The following is a 16,037-nucleotide window of genomic DNA, read 5'->3' as shown; positions in this document are numbered from 1 at the left end:
GTCCAAATCTACCGGGGACGTGCAGCTGAAGTACAAATGATATCCAGCCCACTGAACCATAGTTCCAGCTGCGGGCCAGCTGCAAGACGGGATGATCCATCTGAAGCTGTCCGTATCGAGTAGCTTACTGGACTGCTGGGTGTACATGTCCTGTACATGCCCTGATCGGTATCTGACACTTGAGTATTACCCGATTAGGAAGTGCAACGTCAGCCCTAACACTCGGCTCTCCACCGTACGGCTGAACGAACTATACAGGAACATTATCTTTGACTAATTGTAGTCATTTCAATAGTCATGCAGTCAGATCTCACAACCCTCACTAATCTGGGGGCGAAGAAAGGCATACCTAGTATCAGTATCAGCATCAGTACCCAGAATTATCCGGCACCCTACCCCCCCTTAGTTCTTTACAAAATATCTCAGAAATTCACAAGTCTAACACTGCAATTGCACTGCAGTACTAAAAAAAAATGGCAGCCCCAGAAGAAACCACCATCCACAACCTAACCGGCACCTGGACTCTCGTAGGTCTTTATATCCATACCCTAATTCCACGCCTAATCCCGATTTTCTAGAACTTCACCCACTCCGATGACCCCTCGCCAGCACTAGAGCTACAAGGCGTATCCTGGCTCGTCCGAAGCGCCATCGCCTACGCCCCCGTTACACTCACCATAACCCAATCCGAGGACGGCACCGGAGTCACCAAGATTGAGTCTACGCAGTCCACGCTCGGCCGGACGGTGTCGGATGTACGGGTCTTGGACTGGGAGGCTACAGAGCAGCCGGATCATCTGCTGTTTGGTAGTTTGAGTATGCGCAGCCGGTGGGCGGAGAGGAGTAGTTTGGATGATGGCTTCTTGGCTGGTGATGCGGATGTAAAGGCGGATGGGGAGGAGGTGATTGAGGTTCTTGTTACTGGGACTGAATGGACTAACCATCAGGTCTGGGGGTTTGAGGAGATTGATGGACAGAGATATCATACGAGAAGGGGAACTGTTACCAAGGGCGAGCAGCGGGTACAGGTTCGTATGGTGTATGACTGGCAATGTCAGGAGCAGTAGTAGATTCATAAACTTATAGCTATCTATAATCTAAAACCAACCTGCACACCATAATAACTACTCAAAACCAACCCCATATGCTCTCTCCAAGGCCTGCCATCCCTACTCTCCAACCCACCCCCAAACCTCTGCACCATCCTCACAACAACATACGCCGCCTCCGTCAGCGCCTTCTGCTGCCCAAGACAGATCCTCGGCCCCCCACTGAACGGCAGGTATCCCCATCCCGGCCTCAGAGGTGTCTTCTCGTCCAGCCACCTCTCCGGCCGGAACTGCTCCGCGTCGGACCCATAGATGGCTGCGGACCGGTGCATCGTCCAGATCGAGTAATGCACAATCGAGCCCTTTGCAACGAACACAGGCTGGGACCCGTCAGGGCCACCGCCGCGGGGGAGGGAGGTGTGTCGTGTTGCGCAGCGGATGTTTGTCGGGACGGGGGGGTATAGACGGAGTGCTGGATTTAGCAATTAGCTATCACCAAATAAACTGAGAATTGGGGTTACATGGATTGAATAGGTAGGTAATACGCACCCTCGTTCAGCACAGCCCGGACATACTTCATCTCGCGGAGCTGAGTATACGTCGGGAGCTGGCCATCCAGCCTCGCGACCTCGCGGTGGAGGTTCGTCCAGGCGGCTGGATGGCGCGAGAGCTCGAAGAAGGTATGGCTTAGAAGACTAGCGGTGGTGTCTCTCGCGGCGAGGAGGACATTCAGCAGCTCGTTGCGGATCTGCACGCCGTCCGCGATGGTGTTGACGAGTTCGCTAAGGAGGTCATACCGCTTTCTCTCCTTTTCATTTACATTTTCCGATCCAGCTGTTGGTCGCTGGAGCAGGGCGTCTGTCACGTATCCATCAACAGAGGAATGCACGAGACGGCAGTCTGCATCAAAAGCCTTGTTCTTGACGAATCGGAGGAAAGGGCCTAGCTTTGCACGGACCTGGAGGTGGGCCTGGGCGTCGTCGAAGGCGCGAGAGAACTTCTCAGCGTCGGAGCCTGGCGGGCTGAGTTGGAATCCGACGGGCTGGCCCAGGAGAGAATGCGTCGCGCTGTCGAGGGTGAAGTTGAAGAAGAGCGGCTGCAGGTCGATGGTCGAGCCATCGTCTGGGATACGGCTGAGGAGGTTCTGGACGTGCTGCTCGATGATAGGTAGCTCAGATATCTGGGCTTTGCTGAGACTAGGACGGATGAGGTTCTATCTGGTCAGTCATCAAATATAACAAGAGAGACAGAAAAGAGATACCCTCGATCTCTCCCAATCCACCCCATCCGCAGTAAAAATGCCATGTCCCAGAAACGGCTCAAAGGCCTCATTCCTTGCACCCAGATTAAAGTCCCGAAACTGCGTCGCAAGTACAGCCTTGATATTGTCCGGGTCCGAAGTCGAGATGAACGACGTGCCCATCACAACAGCTGAGATGGTCGGGCCATCCTCCCTGGTGCCCTCGTAGTGGCGCTGCAGCGAGACGCCGGCCTGCGAGCTCTGCTGCATGCGCCGAAACAGAGACAGGCCGATTATCTTTTCTGTCTGGGGGACAGAGCGTGCGAGATGAAGGCCATGGGTCCTACGGAAACGGTAGGCCGCGAGGGCTGCTGCTGCTTTGCGGGCTGTTATGGCGAGGAGGAATGCGTATAGGATCCAGCGTAGCATGGTGATAGCCCGACGATGATGGTGATTGTGAGCCAGGAATTGGATCAGTAGTATATTTGGGAAAGTCAAAGCTTCCTTGACTGCGGTGTTGAGGATGTCAGCTTACACGAATGTGGAGTGCAGACTGTCTGACTGCATATGGCCCCTGCATACGCATACGTCTGACAGTTACTGAATTAATATAATGATCTATTTCCCTATAGAGTAACTTATTTAATCACAGTCCAGTTGGTCAGGCTATTCACTACATCCTGTCAGATGAAGCATTCAATCACTCCTTTCAGTATTGTCAGGGACCAAGTCTGCCTCGGACTCTGTGGCCATGAGACTCTCTGCGCGGTTCATGTCGTCGTTTGTCGGCATATTGACGATAATCATGTATAGTACTTTCTGCCGGAGTGTTAGCTATTGAATAATCAAGTAAAGGGAAACTTACATCAGCAATCTTGCGCTGACGCCTCGGATTGCGAGTCTCTCCACGCCACTGGGCATTGTAGGGCACAGCACCCCCCGTAGCCAGCGAGATGGGCGACTTGTTGGTGGCATCGTTTGGATCCGCAAACTTGGACGTGAATCCACGCTGCGGCGCTGCTGCCAAAGGACTCGTCGGGTTCCTCGCAGCCTACAGTATATCATCAGCAGGGAGCCATTTACATATACAGACAGGTTACTCACGTATTCAACTTGCGCGCGGCGGTCATAGTAATCCGCCACAAATTTGCGGAACTTGAGATACCTCCCCTGCTTCTCAGCCTGCTCAGGATTCTCCTTCATCCAGTCCAGCACGGGGAATACCAACGGCGCCGACTCAGGGAACTCAGAGGGGCCTGTCGTCCCGCTGTTCGTGCGCAACTTGTCCGTGTACTTGCGGACACCCGACTTAGCCTTGGGATCCGAGCTCGCGATTTTCTCAGCAAGCGCCTCCTCAGTCATGGCCTGTTCGTGGGTATTATCGAACGAGAGAACGAGGCAGTAGAGCCCGCGGGGCTGGAAGAAGCCCTCGTTCAGTTTCTGGAGGAAGGCGTTGGCCTGCACACGCCCTCTCATCTCCATCGCAATCGCATTAACAACCTGGATAGCGAATCCCACCCCGGCGCCCATCGCATGCCCCGGCAAGGCAAACGCCGCCGCGGCCGTTAGGTTAAACGCGCCCATCCACTGCGGCGCCCGACTGGCGCGCGTGAAGGTCACCAGGAAATCCATAAAGGTGTCCTGGTCGATTCCGCAGCGCTCCAGGTCCGGTGCGTAGGCTCTCACGAAGCCACGCACACGCACGCCGGGGCGCCGCTGGGGAATGATGACGGGGAGTGGGAGGTGGCTTGACGTAGTTTCTGGAGCAGGCGGCGGGTATCTTTTGAGGAAGTCGTCGGCCAGATGGGCTGGGTTGCGGATTTTCTTCTTTTTGTCGTCGTTGTCGTTGTCGTCGTCGCTATCGGAGATGCGCGAGACGTCGTCTTGGATTTCGTCCAGCGCCCACTGGTCGTCTTCGGGATTGTCATCGCTATCTTTTTGATGATTAGCTCTGTGCTTGCTATGGAGCGGAACTGCATACTCTGAGGCTGCTGGGCTTGGGCATTCTGTTTGTGGCGGTTGATGGATTCAGCCACCAGCCCAATGCTGGCGGCCACGACCATGTTCACTCTCTCTAGAACGACGACCATTTCGATGCTTCGTCCAGCTTGGGAGAAGGAGAGGAGAGGGCATCAACACTCAACCAGAGTCAACGGCACTAGACGAAAGAGGAGAGAGTCGCCAGGCAGCAGCGGGGCAGATGTGACAAAGAAACACATTGACTGGACTAATGGGGCGATAAATCTGACCATCCAGCGATCTGCCGGCTTGTCCAATGCTTCATCGCCTTTAGCTCGCGTGGATTCTCTTGGCTCTTTTCTGGCTGACTCTGTCACACTTCCTGTTTGGGCTCGGAGTCCTTCTGCTGTTTACTGTTCTGCTGGTCTGATCTGATCCGATCGGATTCAATCATTGATATGCAAGTCGGGTTTAACTGAATCCTCTTGCAGTCGCCGCAGCCCCGCGGGTCTAGAGCTGCAATGGAGCTTCAACGATTAAACTACGCAGAGCTGGCGAGCAGCGACCGCGAGATCCAGCAGGCTGCCGACCGACAGCTCTACACAGCACTGTCGCAGTTGGGCTTCGCAAAGATCACCAACCACCCCATCGCCCGGCCGGTAATTGAAGAGCTCTTCTCGTGGGTAAGTGCAGGAATCCAACATTGGGGGCCGAAGCTCGTTACGAAGCTGATGACTGCGATTGGATCGCTTCCAGACCCAGCGCTTCTTCGCCCTGCCCCTGGAGCACAAGCGAAAGGCCGCCCACCCGGCGCAGCCAAATCCACATCGCGGATGGAGCTGCATTGGCCAGGAGAAGCTGTCGGTGATTCGCCAGAACAAGGCTGTGCTGGATCTGAAGGTACAACAACACGTACAATCGATGTTGAAACGGAGCTAACCGACCAGGAATCCTTCGACATGGGCCCCGACGACGACGAGCTGTATCCCAACATCTGGACCGACGAGCACGCGCTCCCCGGCTTCCGCGAGTTCATGTCAGACTTCTACCAGCGCTGCGACGCCCTGCACCAGCAGCTGCTCGTCGCCATCGCGCGATCCATGCACCTCCCCGAGTCCAGCTTCACGCCCCTCTGCGCACGCAACAGCAGCGAGCTGCGCCTGAACCACTACCCAGCCGTTAAACCTGACGAGCTCAGGTCCCGGCAACATGCGCATCTCCTCGCACAGCGATTTTGGCACAATCACCCTGCTCTTCCAGGACTCTGTTGGCGGGCTGGAGGTCGAGGACCAGGCGGAGCCGGGGCGCTATCTCGCTGTGGAGCCGGCGGACTGCGCCGACATCATTGTCAATGTGGGCGACTGTCTGCAGCGCTGGACGAATGACCGGCTGCGCTCGGCGAACCACCGGGTGACGCTGCCGCGGGGAAGCCTCGATGTGGAGAGTGATGGTGATAGTGGCTTGGTGGACAGTCGTTATTCGATTGCTTATTTTGGCAAGCCGAGTCGCGACGAGACGGTGCGGACCTTGACGGCGCTGCTGCGGCCGGGCGAGGAAGCCAAGTACAAGGACGAGATAACGGCGTGGCAGTTTAACCAATTGCGTCTGCTGCAGACTTATTAGATCCACAGGCTTCTCAATTTATTGGTGAGGGGGATCGTGAGCCAAGATGCAAGCTGAAGGAAGCCGGATAGATACGCTACTGCCAGCTGAAGATACACGGCCCGTGTCGATTCAATAATGCTTACTTCCAAAAGAACGTGATGATGTTGCATCGTTCTCAGCCCCTGTACGATGATTAGCTGCTGCCTTTTCGCCCGTACATTAGTGTCTGCTTACTCTCGCTTCAAGCAGAGTATCCGGTATAGAAGCTAACTAAACATAGCTAACAACAGCCCCGAAAATGAGACAGACAGAGTACGCTGGCCCCACGCTGCCCTAGCTGGAGTTGCTAGTTACCAATTACTACTTACGTTGCTAGCTACCGGAGTGGCTATGGCTATGGCCGCTGTCTAGACTACGTAGACAACAGCTATAACTCGCCCCAGTCCAGCTGAGACTTGGCTCCAGCTGCCAAGTTATCTACGGCCGATCCTGAAGCCAAGTCTGTCCAGCCTGTCGGTAATCACAAGGTTGTACTAGTATAGGCTATACAATGACAGCCAGCCCAGTAAAGGACTTCTCGCCAGGCCCAGACGAGTGGCAGCATCTGGAAGACTTGAACCAGAGACGCCGCGTGCAGAACCGTCTGTCGCAGCGGAATCGACGTAAGTTCCCTACTTATACTGCATAGGGTCATGGCAGTTAAACTCTCAGGGACAAACCTCCGCAATCAGAACCAGAGACGAGACACGAATACGGCAAAGAAGCCTTCTGAGCCCGTGAAGACTAGGCAGTTCTTCTGGGTGCCGCCGAATACCTCCACTGTAAAGGGGGAGACCCTGACGAAGCGCAATGACAAAAACAATACGAAACCCGACTCAATACCTCCTTCAATACCACACCCACAGCCAGATTCAGACGCGATACCTAATGCAAATTGGGAGATCTGGGATGGTTCAGTGGGAAAGTCTACAGAGGGAGACACCATGGACGGCTGGATCGACAATCTCATGCGGCCAGTTGCAGTGCCGATAGAAGACGAGATGCTGGGGTGCTCCCCGATGCCTGGCTTCGACGCAACAATCACATTTGACGTGGGAGGGAATCTAGAGCCAGACAGCTGCAAGGCACCAGCACCTGCACCTGCACCAACCCAGTGTAACATGGATCTGCAGTCAAGCACAGACATGGAGGTGGAGGTAGATCGACGAGACCACTTCTTCGGATACGCCGCACTCCACGTGGCAGCAAGCCGCGGCCATCTGTCCATCGTGCAGCTGCTAACCGAGCAGGGCATGCCAGTCGACCAACTCAGCAGCGAGAACGAGACGGCGCTGCATGTTGCCGCAGAAAAGGGCCACTTTGCGGTGGCGCGGTATGTGCTGGAGCGCGGGGCCCAGCCACAGCGCACCAACCAGCAGGGCCAGACAGCGCTGCATGTTGCGGCGGCGAATGGGCACTGTGATATTGTGCGCCTGCTGTGTGGGTATCTGGCGGACTTGAATGTGGTGGATCGGAATGGGCATACGGCGCTGCATAGGGCTGTGGAAGCAGGGCATGTGGATGTAGTACGGGTGATGCTGGAGCGTGGCATGGATGCTGGTGTGAAGGTGGGAATGAATACATGATCAATTAATAGAGGTTTACATGGTGTCTGCTGGCTACTTAAACTGACTTCAATCATGTATCATCATGCTCCATTCGTCTAGCCCTAACTATTCACCACCCATCCACCACCTTCACTCGCACATACAGCCCCTCCAACGGCTTTCCTGAGAAATTCCCATTCGACGTCTTCATATTTTCTTCATTTCGAAATCGTTCGTCCGCCAGATCCAGATCAAACCGCCCAACCCAAGCCGCCACCACGCACGCCATCTCCGCACGCGCAAACTCCGCCGCAACACAGCTCCGCGGGCCATGGTTAAATGTCAGATAGCCATATTTATTCAACACGCCGCCGGTCGAGTTGAACTCATGTCCTCCAGATCCCTCTCTCAGCCACCGCCCCGGGTTAAACCGCTTCGCATCCGCACCCCAGAACTTCTCCTCGCGGTTGATCGCCTTGATCGGGACGACAATGCGCGTACCCTTGGGCACATACAGCCCATCCAGCTCCGTATCAACCAGCGGCTCACGCATCGTCATCGGGATAGGCGGATACCACCGCAGAACCTCCTCGAGGAACGCTCTTAGCAGAGGCATCCGCTCGACATGCGCACTGCTCATTGTTTCCGTTGAACTTGAACCCGGCGAAGGAACAGTAGCACGCACCTCCTCGCGCAGTCTCACCTGCCAGTCCCGGTGCAGACACAGCATATAGATCGCCCAGGTAATCCCCACTGAGATAGTCTCGTGGCCCGCGCCCAGGATCGTCGTCATCTGGTTGAGAACCTCGTCCTCGTCTACGCCTGCAATCTCTTCATACCGTAAACACACACTAAGGATATCCCGACCCTTTAGTTCCTGTCCGTCTGCCATCTGCGCTTTCTTGCTGTGTAGTAAGTCCCTGCAGACACCGCGGATTGTCTCGTACGCACTCCCCTGGTCCTCGTTCGCTTTCAGCGGGAGAGCCTCGACCAGCCGCGCCGGGAAGAAGTTCTTCAAGATTGCTACAACGACGTGGCCCAGTGTTGGCTGCAGCACGGCATGGTAGACTTTAGCCAGAGGTGCATGTGCATCACTGACAGAGCCAAAGTCTTTCCCCATGGCTGAGAGGGTGATGATATCCAGTGCAACGCGCGCCGCCCACTCTCCAATCTCAATCCCTCCATTATCTTTCTCAACACCATTCTCCTCCTTGGAGATAGTTGCAGCCATAACATGCGTAACCTCACAAGCCTTCGCCCAGAAAACCGGGTACAGATCGCGGATATGCTTGGGTGCGAATGGCGGGAGAAATAGCTTGCGCTGCTGCTTGTGCTCGTCGCGCTCGGTGAGGACGAGCCCCATGCCCAGGACGCGGCCGGCGAGCAGTTTAATCGCCATGGGCTTGATGAAGGTATAGTTGTCGCTGGCGATTTTGGCGAGGGCGGTTTGGGAGGAGACGACGAGGCGCTCGCCGTTTAGGAGGCCGCGGCAGTGGATTATGCCGTTGTTGGGGATTGAACCCATCCTATACTGTTAATTCTGTATCAGTTCGGTTTATATGGGTTAATACCATTTGACTTCTGCTTCACCATTTCCCATGTCCATGATCTCGTGGAAATGGCCATTTATCCAGCTTCCTCCCTGCGCTTGTCAGTGTTGGATATACTTGAGGTTAAGAGTGGGTGGCTACCGGAGGTTTTGGCAGGTGCTTGAATGGCGAGAAGCAGAGGGGCTTCAGGAAGATCTTCCACAGGCCGTAGAAAAAGAGCTGTACGGCAGATATAGTGATGAAGGTGGTCAACAGACGGAATCGCACCACGGGCAGGTTGTCGTCGAGATGGTGCACCAGGGCCGCGGTGGCAGCCAGGTTGGCCAGGAGGAGTACAGCGGTCAACATGGCAGTAACATGTAAACTAGTAAACTAACTAAAAGATGAAGTAAAGGTAGATATCATGGAATGATTGAATCCTGTATTTGTGAGCAAAGGATGGGCCAAAGTATGGTCCATTCTCATTGCCTGAGAATAGCCCTACATTTCCTAATTGGGACTCTCATGACTACTTCCAGGCTCATGTATACTCAGCACAACGGCAGCCCAGTATAGAGTGATAATATTGTAGACTGAAAGGGTACCAGTAATCTGACAGTTCTGTCTTTCAAGCTGACATCTAACAGCATCTATCTGACAACTAATCTGACATCTGACATTATCACATCTGATCTGACAGTGACATCTACCCTGATACAATTCTTCCCTCCAAAAGGCAATTCTAATTCAAGCAATACACCAGTTTCAGCCCACTAATCTCTCCCCTGCGCAACTCCTCCACTCCCTCCAACACCGCCGCAAACCCCCCGTGGTCCACCCTCAACGGATGTGCCCTCAACCTCCCCTCATCCATCAGCCCCTGCACCGCCCCATACGCCGGCTTCGCCAGCTTCCTAATTTCCACATCCGGCTCCCTATTATACGGCTCGGGCCACTTCGACCCCTCACCCGTAATCAGCGTCGCCAGGATCCAGTCAGGCTTGACGACCTTGCGCTGGGCAGCCAGATGCTCAGGGTACGGGTTCAGCGCGATATACTGCCCGCCGGCACGCCCGATCGCGCTGTAACAGATCTTGAATGTGGTTTCGTTGGTGATGCAGTCGACGGCGTATTTGAGGTTATTGCGCGTGGAGGCGCGGATGTCGGATGCGCAGGTCGGCGAGCTGTAGTCGAAGACTTCGTCGGCGCCGTAGGAGCGCACGAGCTCGAAGTTCTTGGGCGAGCAGGTTGTTATTGTCCGGACGCCGCATCTATCACATACTTAGTACTAGCCGTAGATATTGTGGGAGTTGGTGTGGTTGGTAAAGGGGGAGTACATCTTCAACACCTGCAGCAGCATCGTCCCCGTCGCGGTACTTCCTCCATAAACAAGAACAGGAAATGTCTTTTCAGCCGGTTCCTGCAGACTGGCTGGGATCTTCATCGTCCAAAAGAGCGCCATACAAGCCGACACCAGCGCGGTCCCCAGCGACGCCGCCTCAGCGAACGACATGGCCGGTGGAATCCGCAGCGTCAAGTCTGCTGGCAGCATCACGTACTCTGCAAAGGCCCCTCCCAGAGGTTTATCGCGGTTCATGCCTCGAGCACTGCCGCACACGCGGTCGCCGATGGCCAGCCCGTTGTCGACCTTGGATCCCACGGCCACGATCACGCCCGCGCAGTCGAAGCCGAAGATCGCGCCGGGCGTGATGAAGCCGCCGGCTAGCTTGGTGTCGACGGGGTTGAGGCCGATGGCTTCGGTTTTCATGATGATTTCGTCGTCGGCGAGGGGGGTGACGGGGACATCGTGGGCGATCTGGAACTCGCCGTTGGGGCCGGCGATGATGGCGGTTTGTGTTGCTGGGGGGGTGTGTTGCAGGCCCATTTTGATATGGTATTGTTGTTCGAATTCGATGTTCTGGATGTATCGTTGTCTCTGTATTGGTTGTTCTGCTTTTAATCCCAAGTCAACTGTTGATGCTGTCCCGATTAGGAAATCCATCTGACAGCCCTAAGAAGCACCAGATAAAGATGTATCCAGATCGGGATAATCCATCAGCTATCATGGATTGGAAGCTCAGGTACTAGTAGGCTACAGGTCAAGAATTCAATGCTGTCAAACCATCACAATGCACAAACCCACCATCCTCTTCCTCACCAACAGCGAGCTGGGCCAGGCCTCTGTTGTGCTCGCTGTAGCCCACGAACTGGTCCATCACAGCGATGTGCTCGTTGCTTCGTTCCCAGCCCTCAAAACACACGCCGATGCTCTCAGTGTCCCCTTCCATGCTCTCCCTGGCCGGTCGATGAAGGAGACGCTGGCCGACAGCGGTCTGCCCTATCTTCCACAGCATGCACCAGGGCGTCAAGGAGCCGTTGAATCGTACCGCAATGGTTTGCAGCGTGTGGTGGCCCCGTGGGAACCAGAAGGCTATGCGCCCATCTACCGGGCATGTCTGGACCTGATCAGCAAGCTCAGTCCAGCGTTGGTCGTGGTAGAACCACTCTTTGGGCCCGGCCAGGACGCCTGCAATGTGCTGGAGCAGCGATATCTCGTCCTGAGCCCGGCGACCTTCAAGGACCATCTCGTCCAGGCGCAGCCCTATCTCGGGGTGTTGTGGAAATACCCAGTGTAAGCCTCCACCTTCTACCTTATACTTATACTCATTGTTTATACTTTAGTATCTCCTCAGGCCTGCCCTATCCCATCCCCCTCCGCTTGATCGCCCTCAACATCTATCTCATCTTCAAGCTCGTCACAACCACCTTCCTCTCCCCCCGCGTCAAGGACCTCACCCAATGGCGCAACAAAACCGGCATCCCGGGCGAGTTGACCACAATCTACGCCAATTTCAGCGAAACAGTCCCCTGGATAGTTCCCTCTATCCCCCAGAGCGACTTCCCCATGTACATCCCTCCCAATATCACAGGCTGCGGGCCCATCCTCCCGCCTTTTGAAGCTATACCGGACGACCACCCAACAGCAGCATGGCTAGCTCAACGCCCAACGATCCTCTTGAATCTAGGCTCACACATGAAATACACCGTGGAAGACGCACAGCAGGTCATAGCCGCCCTGGACATAGTACTAACGAAGTACCCAGACTTGCAAGTCTTGTGGAAATGCCAACTATCCACCAATAATACCACCACCAACACCAACACCAACAGCAGTGAAACCAAAATAACCTCCCTAATCCCAAAACACATATACAATCGCATCCTGATCACCCCCTGGCTCACCCCATCCCCGGCATCCATCCTCGCACACCAAAGCACAATAGCAGCCGTACATCACGGCGGCTCCAACTCCTTCCACGAGGCGCTGGCCGCAGGCGTCGCGCAGGTCGTGTGTCCCGTGTGGTTGGACACGTATGACTTTGCGGCGCGCGTTGAGTTTCTGGGTGTGGGTGTGCGAGGGAATGCGGTGGCTGCGCCGGGGGTTGAGGGTGGAGAGCTGGGGAGGGCGATTTGTTTGGTGATGGATGGGGGAGATGCTCTGGGGGAAAAGGCGCGGGAGGTGCAGGCGTGTATTGCTGCGTTGGAGGATGGATGTGATGATGTTTATGGGGTTGGGAGGCGGAGGGCTGCGAGGGTTATATTGGATTTAGTCGAGTGATTTCTTGTATCTACTGTGCAAATTAAGTCTGGTTGTAGTTCCGATGGTATTCTGGCTGGTATATACATAAACAATAACGCGAGACTTAGATGTAAGGGTATAGTGGCGTAGGTTAGGTCACAGATGAGTTATAGATAACTAGATATAATCTATAAAGCCCATTCGTCGGCATCATCTTTCGGGGTTATAAATGGTTTATCGATTTGTTTGATCGCATGGTCGCCGCAGAGGATACTGCCAATTATTAGCCTTGTTAAACCTGCAGTGAAGAGACTTACCATGCTTCTGCTATCAAACCGTCCAGCTCCTTTACTATTTCTTCTCGTCGTGACGCAGTGAGGGCTCCCTCGTTTAGCTGTAACTGCAGGTCTCGAATGTACTTCTTCTTCCCGCCCGCTCCTTCAAGCACCTGGCGCCCTAGGCAATCGCTGTGGAATGCGTGCTGGCACGGGAAAACGAAGAATTGTCGGCTGAGCACTGGGAGCGAGCATATCCAACACTTCTCGCCCGGCTCCACAATCGCGTATCGTGTGTCAAGCGCCGCAATCTCGGATCGGATTTGCCGCGCGGTTTGCGCCGAATTGTCCATCTCCTGTCGGAGTGCATCAATATGTCGCGAATAGTCCTCCAGTGCTGTGCAAATCTCGTCTTTAAAGTCATCAATGACCACAAAGTCCGGGAAGAATGGAATGAGATCTTCGATTCGGAGCAGTTCGCACCTGCGAAGGAACTCAATCGCGTCTTTAATGCCGGTTCCCGGTTGCCGGATTCTCTTCTCCGCAACTGAAAGCCAGAGCTTCTTTCGTAGCTTATTGTTTCCTTCCGGACGGTCCGCGATGATCGCAGCCATCTCGATGTCATCGTGCTGTAGAGCCAGCTCAACAGCCTGGAGGTACTGGCCCATGGCACTGTAAATATGGATACATGACTGGACACGTTGGTGCTGGATGCAAAGCCGAAGTGCAAAGTCGGCGTCGTAAGGTGGAGGCGAGGATGGCTGCGACTGAAGATAGGTGAGGAGACCTGCCTCGGACGACGAGCGACTCGATGCGTGTATTGATATGAGCGTGTTATGCACTGCGGCTGTTGGGTTCGGGTGGTTGACAATGATAAAGTTGAGGTATCGCACCGCTTGGTTCTGAGTCAGTGGCACGCTCACGGTGTTGTTATAATTCAGCAAGGCAGGTATAAGCTTCTCCGGCTCAAGATTCGTTTGTCGCATCAAAATGTCCACCAGCCCAGTGGCCGCGTGGGTCATCAAAACGCTGCTGTGCTTGTAAAATACCTCTGGCTCACTCTGCCTCTGCAGGACATTCAACGCTTCAGTCCAGTTTTCTCGTTGAATCCAATATGACAGAACATAGTTATGGTCGTTAATCACAGTGGCGAAATACAGCAACTCCTTTTCACGTCCGTGACTGCTGATTATGTCGTAGGTCGTCTTCTGGTCCAGGTCAGACTTGTACTTTGTCGCGAACTCTTGGAATTCGTTTCGGACAGTCCTGAGCTCGCCCTCGATGTCTTCCGTGCTTGAGCCTTCGGCAAGCTCTGCCTTGGTCGTGATATTGTCGTCAAGAGAGTTCAGTTTGGTCATGAAAACTTCTACCAGCCAACTTGCAACCATAGTCCTTTGCATTGAAGAGGACTTCTTATACACCGAGAGCTGGGAAAGCAAGTACTTCCGTAGAGCATCGTGCTGCCCACGCTTGATGAGCGTCAGACAGACATCTTCAAACCCTTTACTACTCTTACCCCAGACACCTGCGGCTTCCAGGTAGCGTCCTTTGCTGGCAAGAAAGTCACCCGACGCCGTAGCAACAGCGTCTTTCTGAGAGCTCGTGCGAGCATATTGGAGAGCTTCGTCAAACGACTGTTTCTGCAGGAAGATCTTCCAAACATCTCTGTCCTCGTCTTGCACACAAATCTCGAAAATGTCTTGGCCCGTAAACAGCCAGTAGGTGCCTTTCATCGCATCTGTTACAAGGCCCAGAGCTCCTTGGCCAGGTTCCAGAACCTCTTGATCAAAGACAATTTCATCATTCATACGGTTAACAGCAACAACTCTGCCCTCAACAAGGACTAAAATGTGCCATTCCGACAATGTCACCGCCGTTATTGGGTTCTGGATCAGCTTCTTGCCTCCCCGCGCGGATTGCGTCGCTGGGAATATGGACCGTGGAAGCATAGTAGAGCCTTCAAACGGCTGTTCCAACTTTTCAGAGTATGGAAGCAGACCATGATATATACCTTCAGAACTGAGCCATGCAAACTCCTTCTCCGGCTGGCCATCCACCCGAGGTGCATCAGATCCAGGCGGCGAAACAGCCAAAGCCGACGGTGCAGAACCAGACGCCCGCTCGACCTCCTGAATTACCGGAGTTTCCCTTTGGAGAAGGTCGGCATATATAGAACCACCGCCCTCCCTACCAGACCTTCCAGTGCGCCCCAGGAAACACAACAACCTGCCGTGTGTTGCCACCAACACCCGCCTCTGCTCAGCCTTTGAAGTCACCGACTCCGCCCATATACCCGTTACCGGTGACGCGTCCGATGTTTTATATATTGATGTAGCATATCGTTCCTCGCGGCGATAGAATTCGGTAGATGGTTCGATATAGGTTTCCCAAACTTGGCCATCAGTCGTTCCCAGTAGTACTTCTCGGGTAGATGCTGTCGGAAGGGAGGGACTCCACGCGACACTCTCGATTAGAAGCCCCTTGAGTCGCGACAATGGCTTCGGCTGCCGTGACTGCGTGTGAAGGTAGTAGTTCTCGCCCAAGGTTGTGGTGATGATCAGGTGGGAAGCGGAAGGGTCCAAAAACATCCGACGTATCACGCCTATCTCTGACGACTTCTTCGGGAGGTCGACATCTAGTGAAAGCGTGGTCAGCTCAAGGCCGTCACCAGACCAGGTCCACCGTGAGGGGCTCTATACCATCAATATGCTCAGGGTTGTTCAAGTCAATCCGCAGGATGCGACCGGTCGATAAGGCAAGAATCAGAACATTGTCGGCTACCTGTGCAGCCACAAAATCGGCAGCGAGGGGGAACTGAAGCTGGACATGCTTGACATCGAACATAGCCAACGAGTCCGGAGGTTCAAGCAGGCTGCTGTTAGCGGCATACCCGCTGGATGTCTCCAGCGCCATAATGCGCCAATCGTACACGAAAGACTCTAAATCATACCGCGTACGAAAAGGAAAGCTGGGTAGAGCATAAACAACCGAGAGGTGCGAAGCTCGGCCGCGATGATGTCGATAGGAAGAGGTGGAAGCTCCGCCTGCGGAGAAGTCAATTGGTTGCCTGGCTAGCTGTTCCAGCCTGAGGCACCATTCACGTGGAATCAACATCTACAAATGCTCATTAACTTCCTGCTTATCTAGAACTACGTCCCTTCAAGAGGTTTATATTCTGCACTGTGAAAGTTCCATTGATCTATTCCATCATTTC

The 16,037-nt window shown here is 54.3% G+C and overlaps 8 protein-coding genes across 8 annotated transcripts; 3 read left to right on the top strand and 5 right to left on the bottom strand.

The window, feature by feature from the left end:
* The first annotated feature begins 375 nt into the window (after window positions 1-375).
* On the top strand, window positions 376-1,529 carry ASPVEDRAFT_495831 (uncharacterized protein). Its single transcript, XM_040814186.1, has 2 exons — window positions 376-527; window positions 579-1,529. The coding sequence occupies exons 1-2, from the start codon at window positions 474-476 to the stop codon at window positions 1,065-1,067; spliced, it is 543 nt and encodes a 180-aa protein (XP_040664773.1). The 5' UTR covers window positions 376-473; the 3' UTR covers window positions 1,068-1,529.
* ASPVEDRAFT_80635 (cytochrome P450) lies at window positions 1,091-2,718 on the bottom strand (the record flags this gene model as incomplete). Its single annotated transcript, XM_040816903.1, has 3 exons — window positions 1,091-1,521; window positions 1,599-2,262; window positions 2,311-2,718. 3 exons carry the CDS (start codon window positions 2,716-2,718, stop codon window positions 1,091-1,093), a joined length of 1,503 nt encoding a protein of 500 aa, XP_040664772.1.
* Window positions 2,719-2,985: 267 nt separating this feature from the next.
* On the bottom strand, window positions 2,986-4,379 carry ASPVEDRAFT_25846 (uncharacterized protein; the record flags this gene model as incomplete). The annotated part of the gene is made up of 4 exons (XM_040809825.1): window positions 2,986-3,123; window positions 3,155-3,340; window positions 3,394-4,223; window positions 4,271-4,379. 4 exons carry the CDS (start codon window positions 4,377-4,379, stop codon window positions 2,986-2,988), a joined length of 1,263 nt encoding a protein of 420 aa, XP_040664771.1.
* A 390-nt stretch (window positions 4,380-4,769) lies between these two features.
* Window positions 4,770-5,871, top strand: ASPVEDRAFT_80633 (isopenicillin N synthase family dioxygenase; the record flags this gene model as incomplete). The annotated part of the gene is made up of 4 exons (XM_040816902.1): window positions 4,770-4,931; window positions 5,005-5,148; window positions 5,196-5,446; window positions 5,478-5,871. 4 exons carry the CDS (start codon window positions 4,770-4,772, stop codon window positions 5,869-5,871), a joined length of 951 nt encoding a protein of 316 aa, XP_040664770.1.
* A 1,698-nt stretch (window positions 5,872-7,569) lies between these two features.
* On the bottom strand, window positions 7,570-9,337 carry ASPVEDRAFT_50570 (cytochrome P450; the record flags this gene model as incomplete). The annotated part of the gene is made up of 3 exons (XM_040814332.1): window positions 7,570-8,965; window positions 9,030-9,073; window positions 9,131-9,337. 3 exons carry the CDS (start codon window positions 9,335-9,337, stop codon window positions 7,570-7,572), a joined length of 1,647 nt encoding a protein of 548 aa, XP_040664769.1.
* Window positions 9,338-9,710: 373 nt separating this feature from the next.
* ASPVEDRAFT_126247 (zinc-binding alcohol dehydrogenase family protein) lies at window positions 9,711-10,853 on the bottom strand (the record flags this gene model as incomplete). The annotated part of the gene is made up of 2 exons (XM_040806346.1): window positions 9,711-10,239; window positions 10,306-10,853. The coding sequence occupies 2 exons, from the start codon at window positions 10,851-10,853 to the stop codon at window positions 9,711-9,713; spliced, it is 1,077 nt and encodes a 358-aa protein (XP_040664768.1).
* A 244-nt stretch (window positions 10,854-11,097) lies between these two features.
* ASPVEDRAFT_97195 (uncharacterized protein) lies at window positions 11,098-12,452 on the top strand (the record flags this gene model as incomplete). The annotated part of the gene is made up of 2 exons (XM_040818779.1): window positions 11,098-11,600; window positions 11,651-12,452. Coding segments are annotated over 2 exons (1,305 nt in total), but the record flags the coding sequence as incomplete, so codon positions are not given.
* Window positions 12,453-12,472: 20 nt separating this feature from the next.
* On the bottom strand, window positions 12,473-15,849 carry ASPVEDRAFT_38479 (vacuolar protein sorting protein DigA). Its single transcript, XM_040811710.1, has 3 exons — window positions 15,523-15,849; window positions 12,866-15,458; window positions 12,473-12,821 (listed from the first exon to the last, which is right to left on the bottom strand). The coding sequence occupies exons 1-3, from the start codon at window positions 15,734-15,736 to the stop codon at window positions 12,737-12,739; spliced, it is 2,892 nt and encodes a 963-aa protein (XP_040664766.1). The 5' UTR covers window positions 15,737-15,849; the 3' UTR covers window positions 12,473-12,736.
* Between the last annotated feature and the right edge of the window lie 188 nt (window positions 15,850-16,037).

The sequence above is a fragment of the Aspergillus versicolor genome (assembly GCF_001890125.1).
Source record: "Aspergillus versicolor CBS 583.65 unplaced genomic scaffold ASPVEscaffold_2, whole genome shotgun sequence".
In the NCBI taxonomy this organism is placed as follows: domain Eukaryota; kingdom Fungi; phylum Ascomycota; class Eurotiomycetes; order Eurotiales; family Aspergillaceae; genus Aspergillus; species Aspergillus versicolor.
The sequence above is the reverse complement of the archived record's forward strand: the minus strand, read 5'-3'. Positions and strand labels throughout refer to the sequence as shown.

Excerpts from the sequence above, each read along its gene's own strand:
- ASPVEDRAFT_495831 (XM_040814186.1), top strand. The coding sequence starts at position 474 with ATGGCAGCCCCAGAAGAAACCACCATCCACAACCTAACCGGCACCTGG. Across the intron at positions 528-578 it reads TAACCGGCACCTGGACTCTC|AACTTCACCCACTCCGATGA; the intron begins GTAGGTCTTTAT and ends CCGATTTTCTAG.
- ASPVEDRAFT_38479 (XM_040811710.1), bottom strand. The coding sequence starts at position 15,736 with ATGGCGCTGGAGACATCCAGCGGGTATGCCGCTAACAGCAGCCTGCTT. Across the intron at positions 15,459-15,522 it reads CAACCCTGAGCATATTGATG|ATGTCGACCTCCCGAAGAAG; the intron begins GTATAGAGCCCC and ends CGCTTTCACTAG. Across the intron at positions 12,822-12,865 it reads GGTTTGATAGCAGAAGCATG|TATCCTCTGCGGCGACCATG; the intron begins GTAAGTCTCTTC and ends AATAATTGGCAG.